The 9,540-nt window shown below is 45.2% G+C and overlaps 1 protein-coding gene and 1 pseudogene across 3 annotated transcripts; one reads left to right on the top strand and one right to left on the bottom strand.

Moving 5' to 3' along the window:
• Positions 1–524: 524 nt before the first annotated feature.
• On the bottom strand, positions 525–4,766 carry LOC102300244 (annotated as a pseudogene).
• A 1,148-nt stretch (positions 4,767–5,914) lies between these two features.
• Positions 5,915–8,985, top strand: ppp3r1b (protein phosphatase 3 (formerly 2B), regulatory s1ubunit B, alpha isoform, b). Of its 3 annotated transcripts, none has more exons than XM_014339476.2 (5): positions 5,915–6,017; positions 6,185–6,358; positions 6,693–6,752; positions 6,912–7,096; positions 8,183–8,985. In XM_014339476.2, exons 1-5 carry the CDS (start codon positions 5,993–5,995, stop codon positions 8,228–8,230), a joined length of 492 nt encoding a protein of 163 aa, XP_014194962.1. In that variant the 5' UTR covers positions 5,915–5,992; the 3' UTR covers positions 8,231–8,985. The 3 variants fall into 3 exon arrangements, with proteins under 3 accessions (XP_014194962.1, XP_014194960.1, XP_014194961.2); XM_014339474.2 differs by lacking the exon at positions 8,183–8,985 and adding an exon at positions 7,855–8,164; XM_014339475.2 differs by lacking the exon at positions 8,183–8,985 and adding an exon at positions 7,855–8,164 and having other exon boundaries at positions 5,937–6,079.
• Positions 8,986–9,540: the final 555 nt, after the last annotated feature.

The following is a 9,540-nucleotide window of genomic DNA, read 5'->3' as shown; positions in this document are numbered from 1 at the left end:
GCTGTAGCTCAGGAGGTAGAGCAGGTCACCTACTGATCGGCAGGTTAGTGGTTCAAGAGTGTGAATGTGTATGAATGAAGTTAGGAAGCACTCAGTTTAGAGAAAGCGTGTGATTGGGAATATGTCACATTATACAGAGCACTTTGAGTAATCTGGGAGACTAGAAAAGCGCTATGTAAGAATCAGTCCATTCACTGTCTGAACAGAGTTTCGTCATGTTACTTTTGCACTATTATGTTCCGGCACATGTTGTTATTACATGGCTTAATTAAGGTACACATTAGGCCGACATCTGGGGCCAGAGCTGAAACTGTTCTAGGCCAGCACAGGGCCAGCAGTGTGTCTACAACTGGCCTTGTGCTGGCCCCATGTATGGGCCACATCTGGCAAACCAGATCTGGGCCACCAAAGGGCCGTCATTCTTTGCCATGTCTGGGCCATGTGTAAGCACATTGTGTGGGCCAGATCCAGGCCATACCAATTTTGCTATGTGGGTAAAGACACAAAATACCCCAAAATAAGACATTTTTACATGATATGAGTTACACTAAAAAAAATTAACACACATCATTTTCTGCAGACCATGAAGACAATGACATGCTATGACATCAGCTACCTTTTGTTACTATTCTTGAGAATTGTTACATGTTATGAAACGAAACAATTCTTCATGTAGCTTTTTGAATTCAGTGTATTACATCAATGTGGTGCCCCTTCTAAGGGAGGACATCAGTTAAAAACACTGTTAGTAATGAGAATGCTTAGAAAATAAAAGCATGCAAACAGGACCTGATTATTTATTCCCTTTAATGAAAATAAATCTCATCAATTCAAATACGTTGTTACTCAATTTGATTGACAGGACAGATGATCAGTGGTGCAGAGTTTTTCACACCTTGATAAAGCCCAGGACTGAAGTATGGGAAGAGCTTCTCTGTGAAGGAGCAGCCAGTGAACGAGTAGATCAGAGCTGCAGCATCTACGTCATAGAAGGAGACCAGACCCTCCTCATAGTCCACAAACACCCCCACCTTCTGAGGACCAGACCGGAGACAGAGACGGACTGGAGGGGCGGCACAAGCACTGTACTCACTTCCATTTCTAAGCCACACAGTCCAGAAACCATTTTGAGGAATCAGTCTGATTTTTCCCTTCCTGTTGATCGACTCTGTGGACACTCCTAAGTCCCAGTCAGTCTTTCCTTTAACCTGAACCTCAAAGTAAAATCTGCCTGAAGAGAAACTCTGCTCTCCTAAAACACAAACACAGTAAGAAAATCTCTCTGGGTTGTCTGGAAGTTTCTTCCTCACATCACCATGATTCACTTGTTTTCCATCATCAGACAGGATGAGATAAGGATTTGCTGTATCAGGATCCAGAGTCACGTCCACTGCATCCTGTTGGACCCTCTTCAGTTCTGTCTTCTCCAGCTTCTTCTTCATGTCTTTCCTGAGTGTCTCCACAGCTCTCCCCACAGTCCCCTCATATGATGGTGGATGGACTCTGACCTCTGTCCAGTCCTTGGTGCATAGAGCAGCTTTCAGGGAGGAGAAGCTTTGGAGGAGGTGGAGGTGGTCTTCAGAGCGTGAGAGCTGCTCCACCTCAGAGCTTCTCTCCATCAGCTCAGAGACTTCCTGTTCCAGGTCTTTGATGAGACCTTCAGCCTGTTTCTCTGTAGTTTCCTGTTTGTCTTCGATCTCCTTCATGAGCTCCTTCAGGCGTCTCTCAACAGACTCCATCAGAGCCGTGAGGACCTGAACACCTTCTGCTTTCTGTCTGTCTGCAGCATCTTTACTCATCTTCACCGACTCTGTGATCTCCTGAATCTTCAGTCGTCTCTTCTGGATCATCTGCTGAATCTCAGCCTCTGTCTTCTCCAGCTCTGCCTTCTTTCCTTCATATTCTTCTCTCAGAGGAACAAACTCATGAGCCTTGTGATCTAGAACAGAGCAGAGCATGCAGACACATGTCTGGTCGGTCTTACAGAACAGCTCCAGATGTTTATCGTGCTTCCTACACATCCTGCCTTCCAGGTTCTCCGCAGGCTCAATCAGCTGATGTCTTTTCAGACTTGTAGCTGTCAGATGAGGCTCCAGGTGAGTCTGACAGTAGGAGGTCAGACACACCAGGCAGGACTTCAGGGCCTTCAGTCTGGTTCCAGTGCAGACGTCACAGGGAACTTCTCCTGGTTTGGCAGCTTGTTGCTCTGAGCTGCTGCTGCTGGCTTTCTGCTGAGCTTCACGTCTGAACTGAGCAACCATCTCAGACAAAAGTGTTAACATGAAGTTCAGGCCTTGTCTTGAACACCTTGTTACACTTGGGACACTGGCAGCTGTCATTAATCCCAGTGCTGAGTGATGCATTTTTTGCAGTAGTTGTGTCCACATGATGTGGTGACCGGATCAGTGAACACATCCAGACAGATGGAGCACAGAAACTGATCTTCAGACTGTGGATTGGTGGCAGCAGACATGTCTGCACTCTAAGGGAGAAAGAAAGGAAATGCATCTTATTTAAAATTTTGTTTACATTTCATATTTTAAAAGTAAGGAACAAGTGTTAGGGTTGTAGTCATAACGTAGCAGTTTTGACAGATGTGACAGGTGCCCATCCTGACAACTTCATGTGCTTACTCATTATGTCCTCAGATTGTTCTATTACAGGAACGGTTTCATGTTATTTATACGCCAAATCACAACAAAAGTCGCCTCAAGGCGCTTCAATACATACAGAGAAAAACCCAACAATCATATGACCCCCTATGAGCAGCACTTTGGCGACAGTGGGAAGGAAAAACTCCCTTTTAACAGGAAGAAACCTCCGGCAGAACCAGGCTCAGGGAGGGGCGGGGCCATCTGCTGTGATTGGTTGGGGTGAGAGAAGGAAGACAGGATAAAGACATGCTGTGGAAGAGAGACAGAGGTTAATAACAGATATGATTCAATGCAGAGAGGTCTGTTAACACAATTACGGTCCAAGAGTCTCAGCAGTCCTCTGTCCTCTAATTCCTCAGTGTGAGAAGGATGTTGGGGGTTCCTGCTATTGGTGTCACTGCCAGACAACATATCCTTGGTTTCTGTGTATTTGATTCAGGCAACAGCAAAACTCTGCTCTTGCCATATGTGGGTATTTGGGTGACCATCACTGATCCTCTCCTCCTACCGACAATGGCACCACACAAACAATAAGAACCCTCAGGTGAAGAAAAAAATAACATAAAAACAAAGTCCCAAAGTGCTCCACCAAATCCTTTCAGAATCAAAAACACACCACAGACCTCACTCAGCGTCTGTGAATGTGTGTTAGGGGAGAAATCTAACATCCTACAGCTAGCACACATAGAAACAACTCAAAAACTACTGTGAATAAAACCAGTGAAACCTAAACACGTCTGTGTTTAGGTTTCACTGGTTTTATTTAGATTACACAAGGAACACACCTTGCCTATAAAAACAGCCACATGTTAAGGAACCTGCCACCTAGTGGCAAAAGGAGGCACAGCGCTCTGGTACAACCAGAGCTATATATAATAACAAGCTAAATTGTTAAACTTTAACTTACTGTGATCTATAATACATCCCAGGCTTGTCTCTCATAATCTGACAATGTTTTACCACTGCCTCTGAGAGAGGCCACCATTAAGCCAATAAACATCACAGATGCATTGTGGTTATTATGGCAAGTGGATTCACATACAACATGAACTCTGCAGCCTCTTCCAGATGTTGGAACACTGAGTTGTTTGATGTTGTTAAAGAACCAGGAGGTGTCCTGTCCTCGTACGTGAGCCCTTTGCTGTTCTTGCATGTGTAGTTTCATTAATATGGCCCGGATCTGGCCCACACACGGCAAAGAATGACGGCCCTTTGGTGGCCCACACATGGGCCAGCACAAGGCCAGTTGCAGACACACTGGTAGTCCTGTGCTGGCCCAGAACAGTTTCAGCTCTGGCCCCAGATGTCGGCCTAATGTGTACCTTAATCAATCCAAGTAATAACAACATGTGCTGGAACACAATAGTGATAAGGAAGATGACGAAACTCTGTTCAGACAGTGAATGGACTGATTCTTTTACAGCGCCTTTCTACTCTCCCGGATCACTCAAAGCGCTCTATACAACATGCCACATTCACCCAATCACACGCTTTCTCTAAACTGAGTGCTTCCTCACTACATTCATACACATTCACACTCTTGAACCACTAACCTGCCGATCAGTAGGTGACCTGCTCTACCTCCTGAGCTACAGCCACCTGGTGGCAAAACCGTCTCTAGGTTTTGGATAAAGTGTACACTCACAAACCTGTCAAACCTGCATTTGAAACATTGGCTACCATAGCAGTAGCTATGCAACATGGCATTTGGGTCTTCTAACTAAAATAGGAGCATAAACAGTGCCATCATTGCTAGACCTGGCCCACATCTGGCTGACATACACCCTGCCATGACACCAGTCAGTCAGAAGTGCCAGCTTGATGCCGGATCCGGGCCAGACCTGTTTTCTATGGGCCTGGGCCACATACACCAAACTATGCCAGTCCTGGCCCATATCTGGATCACTTACCACTTACCATGCCAGGAGTCAGCCAGCAGTCTGCCACAGACAGAGGAGGACTCACGTTTGGTTTGGACTTAAAAACAGTGCGAACACGATCGTCTGTACTCACCTCTGTTTTCACCAGTGGACAGAATCTGCTGTGAGGCTCAGAATATGAACGTGATGGACTCAGTGTGACGTTGAATCTTCGTTTAGAGACAAACTGGACTTGACTGCAGCTTTTCACAGGGTTTCTTTCCTCCTCCCCCTTTTTTATGATTTTATGGTTTATATTTATCAACAAGGAGCAAAGGTCGGATTAGAACACGCCCAGGCTGGACGAGTGAGGCGTGTTGTATGGTTAACCATCACACACTAATGAGGGTCTCAGCCCATCTGGATTTAAAGAGTATTTTATTTTTCTGTCCTCGAGGTCAGAAACTTTGTACTGTAAACGGGTTTTTCTATGTCCAGCAAATGCAGTCTGATCAGAGCTGTTATTAAACCAACATTTAATTTTTGTCAGAGTTTGTTTCCTCTTCTGATTTGTGAATACATGGAGTTAATTTATGGCGACGATGGGATCAGAACAAACACTGGATGCAGGTCAGCTGAGGCCTGAATGTTATCCCTCTGGACCCCCCACTGGCTTGGACCCCAAGCAGCACGTCATCTTCAGCTAGCCCACCAATCAAAATATTCAGCTCAGTTCTGTGATGCAGAGCCTTCAGGGTTTAAACAAACAACAAAACTTCTCCTGATGTGGTTTGTTAAGTGTGTTTTGTCCTGACTGTAACGTAGAGCTGCAGCTTGTTTCTGCTGTGAGCTGAATTCACACGTGTTCAATGTAGTTTTAAATAAAGGTTTATTTAAAGAGGAGCCTAGCATCAACATGTAGGTAATATGGGACTCTTCATACGTTCATCAGTGGATATACGAGTCAAACACTTTCACGGTATCAGCTGTACAGTTCAAGTAATTCAAAAACAGGTAATCGTCACACCTTTGGACACATTTTAATAGTTAGAACTACATATCAATGAAGGATGTTTGCTTTTTTTCTTTTCTTTAAAGCGTGTGTGGTGAAATCTCTGGTTCATCGTGTGGTCCACCTTCAGGCCGCTGCAGTTTCACCACAGCAGACGCACAACAACGCCTGTCACATCGTGGAGGCGTTCAGAGTCAGAGACCAAAGAAAGGACATGTTAAAGTTTCTGCATTTAATCAGATGTGATTATTTAAAGTGTTCTAGTTTCTTTGCTCTTGTGTGTGAGATCATCTCCTGACGTGGAGTGCCGGGCTGCCCTGTTCCTTCTGAGCACGCTCAGTTCGTGGTCATCAGCAGAGTGATTAGTGTTGAAAGATGTGTCACATGACCGGGTGTTAGGGCTTAGAGCGAGGCACCGGGAGCTCCTGCAGCACAGCCGTTACAGCCGTGAAGTCCAGCCAGCAGCCATGGGCAGCACCAAGCAGGCAGCCGGTAAGTCTGACAGGATGAAGAGGCAGGAAGTGAGGCACAGGTGGACGACAGGTGGACGACAGGTGTTTAAACTGCGGCGTTTCCTCTGCTGGTAGAGCTGACAGACAGCCTCTGGTCATGTGATCTCCTCTAGCAACCACCTTCTCTCTCTCTGTGTTTCATTTCAGATGCTAATCAGATTAAGAGGCTGGGAAGGAGATTTAAGAAACTCGACCTGGATGACTCCGGATCCCTGAGCGTGGAGGAGTTCATGTCCCTGCCAGAGCTCCAGCAGAACCCCCTCGTGCAGCGAGTCATCGACATATTTGACACCGACGAAAACGGGGAAGTCGACTTCAGAGGTGCGAAAGAGTTTTTACAGAAGACGAACAGCAGCTCAGCCGTTACAGCCTCATCGCTAGCACACAGATACAGTTTGACACCTTTTTACAGTCAATAATATCCTCATGATTCAGTTACTCAGTCCAGGTTTGACATTTATATCATCTCTGATCCGCTGAGTCATATAATTAATCGATTAACACAACGTGTGCAGGATTACCCAGCAGGCACCGAGCCGCTCGGTTTGTTCCCGGAGCTTTTTGTCTCTGCGTGGAGACGATCGTATCTCAGACCTTTTGATCTTCTTGTTCTTCAGCCTTAAACAACAACAGTGATGATTTTCCTTTTCCACAGAGTTCATTGAAGGAGTCTTTCAGTTCAGCGTGAAAGGAAACAAGGAGCAGCGGCTGCGTTGTAAGCACTTCAGCTTTAACCATCATGGTTCATAAACTATGCTCGATTTTTAAACACCTTGAGGCGAATGTTGTTGTTTTGATTGTGTGCTACATAAATAACATGGAATCGAACTGAAACTTACCTTCACATTTCCTCTGTGATTTTCTTTGGCCTCAGTTGCCTTTAGGATCTACGACATGGACAAAGACGGTTACATCTCCAATGGAGAACTCTTCCAGGTCCTAAAGACGATGGTGGGAAGCAACCTGAAAGACACACAGCTGCAGCAGATCGTCGACAAAACTATCATCGGCGCCGACAAAGACGGAGACGGCAGAATCTCCTTCGAGGAGTTCTGCGCGGTGAGTTTTTGTGACTCGTTTCACCACCTGGACTCAAACTGGAGTCTGCACCAAAGCAACGCGCCGTAATCTGTGCTACAACCACGTTACGTTTCTAGTAATGCAGTAAAGTGTTATACTAAACTATCGCATTACAGTTACAGTTACATCTTTGCTTGTGCTATAAAGGTTCTTCAGTTACCTGAATGAGGAGCAAATAGAAAGAAACATGAAACATTTGGGCTTCAATCAGCTGATCTCAGTTCATGTGCAGGGAGGAGGGCTGCAGATACGGCCATTACTTCTAGATTTATTGTATGAAAGGTCAAAAAAGATGTTGAAGTGCAAACTGGGTCCAGGACAGAGTTATGGTGCTAACACATGTGTGCGTGCATGCGACCAGCACGGCTCAAAACATGCATCAAAAGTTAGAAACTGACTCTGAGAAAGCTCCAACAGTAAAGACCCGAGAAGGTCGCTTAGGGAAGAACATCGTGAAGCTGTGCTTGCAGGATTATCTAACTCAGCGCTCCCCAACCTTTTTGTGCCACCGACCAGTTTATGTCTGACAATATTTTCACCGACCGGCCTTTAAGGTGTCGCAGACAAACACAACAAATTAAAATGATTCAACCGAGACAGAAACTGGTGTTGTGTAAATATAATGATAAACATGAATTCACTGTGTGATTGTGTAACTTTATTAGCAGCGTCCTCCTCTCTGCCCTTAATGCTCTCTGGTCGCTATGGTAACGTTTAAACATTTCTTTCAAAATAAGACCCAGGGAAACCAAGTTCACAATAAAACCCTGAAAACCATAAACTTCTCACCCGAGCCTCGGCTCTCGCCGCCCGGTACCGGTCCGTGGCCCGGGGTTGGGGACCGCTGCTCTACAGCACCAGCAGGACCTCTTCAGAACCCTCACAGGTCTGTTTGACGCCCACAGCACTGAAGTCACCTCATCGGCTCCCAGATCAACACAGAATTACCTTTAAAATCTTTCTGTTAGTTCACGGAGCTCTCGGGGCCTCCTCTGTTTACAGAGTCAATTCAGTTAAAAACAAGAAAAAACAGTGTGTGACATCACTTCCTGTTGTCTCCTGCAGGTGGCGGGAGGATTGGACATTCACAAAACGATGGTTGTGGACATCTGACAGCCTCTTGTTTATTCTTCGTCCGTTCACAGGAGTCATCCAGCTGTTCCTGCCGCTCTGTTAGCTCCACCGGGCTGTTTGTTTTATGCATCCTTCAGGATCTGAAGGTGTTTTATTTTAGTGAGCTGACAGACTTACAGTTTGGTCCATGAATACTTGGATTGAGACAAATTTTCTAATGTTGGTACATTACCACAATGAATTTTAAATGAAACAGCTCTGATGCAGGTGAAGTGCACACGTTCAGCTTTAATTCAGTGTGTTGGACAAAATGACCGCATAAAAATATGAGAAACTAAAGTATTTTAACACAATGCCTTCGTTTCAGGCTCAAAAGTATTTGGAAAAATTAAATAACTGAAAATAAATTGATAATTTCTATTACTTTATTCAAAACCCTTTGCTGGCAAAGGCCTTAAGTGTTGAAGTCACGGACACCACCAGATGCTGGGTTTCCTACTTTTGCTGCTCTCCCAGCCTTTACTGCACCAGCTTTCTGCTGCTGTTTGCTTTTCTGTCCTATGTTTAGTCTTCGACAAGTGAAACGCCCCGGTTTAGCTTCAGTCATTATTGGCATTATTTTAAATTAGCCAAATCATTCAATATGGCACAGAAACAGTGGCACTCGCCGCCCTCACCCCTAAAACTTCTCCCTCTTCCTATACAACCAATTGCCACATGTTGCCATATCATTTTTTGGTTGTTTGAGTTTGCATGCTTTGTTTTTTTTTACGTCACATTGCGTCCTGCGTCCTGATCGCTGCAGACGATCTCCTCCGTCTCTCCTGTACAGAATCGCTGCATCGACGCTAGCAGTGTGACTGAAGTGCAGTGCTGTATGTCCACGATGTCCACCAAACGTTTTGCACTGTCAAAAATAAAATTGGCTGCTTGATTTCACCTCTCGCTGGTTATTTTTAGAACATAACACCCGCGATAAACGAGGGACAGCTGAGAAATATAACATCTGAATCCATTTATCTTTTGCTCTGAGGCGCGGGGGAAAAATATCGACAAGTCGATGAACATCATTTACAGATATGTTGGGTAAATGCCCGAGACATTTTTTGAAATGTAAATCGCCACTTGATTCATTCATTTGCTTAACTTGTTTTGGACTGTAAACAAGGCGCGAATAGGACACCGGAAACAAAGCTACCCACAGGAGTTTCCACACCGGAAGTAGCATATGCTAACGTGCACGTAGTCTATTCCAATTTAGCTGGATGTGAGCAGACAGTCTGTCTCTAAACAGCTCAGAATTCACTCAGCTGCTTCAGGCCTGTGTCACATCATCAGGAAACACGGCG

This window comes from Haplochromis burtoni, unplaced genomic scaffold (genome assembly GCF_018398535.1).
Source record: "Haplochromis burtoni strain Fernald_Lab_line unplaced genomic scaffold, NCSU_Asbu1 Contig_282, whole genome shotgun sequence".
Lineage (NCBI taxonomy): Eukaryota > Metazoa > Chordata > Actinopteri > Cichliformes > Cichlidae > Haplochromis > Haplochromis burtoni.
Note: the sequence above shows the minus strand (reverse complement) of the source record. Positions and strands in the feature narration are given on the sequence as shown.

What these genes read in the sequence shown, in the direction of transcription:
- ppp3r1b (XM_014339474.2), top strand. Translation starts at nt 5,993, where the DNA reads ATGGGCAGCACCAAGCAGGCAGCCG. An exon ending in CAGCACCAAGCAGGCAGCCG is followed by an intron (nt 6,018 to 6,184) that starts GTAAGTCTGACA and finishes GTTTCATTTCAG; the next exon opens with ATGCTAATCAGATTAAGAGG. An exon ending in CCTTCGAGGAGTTCTGCGCG is followed by an intron (nt 7,097 to 7,854) that starts GTGAGTTTTTGT and finishes TTTCAAAATAAG; the next exon opens with ACCCAGGGAAACCAAGTTCA.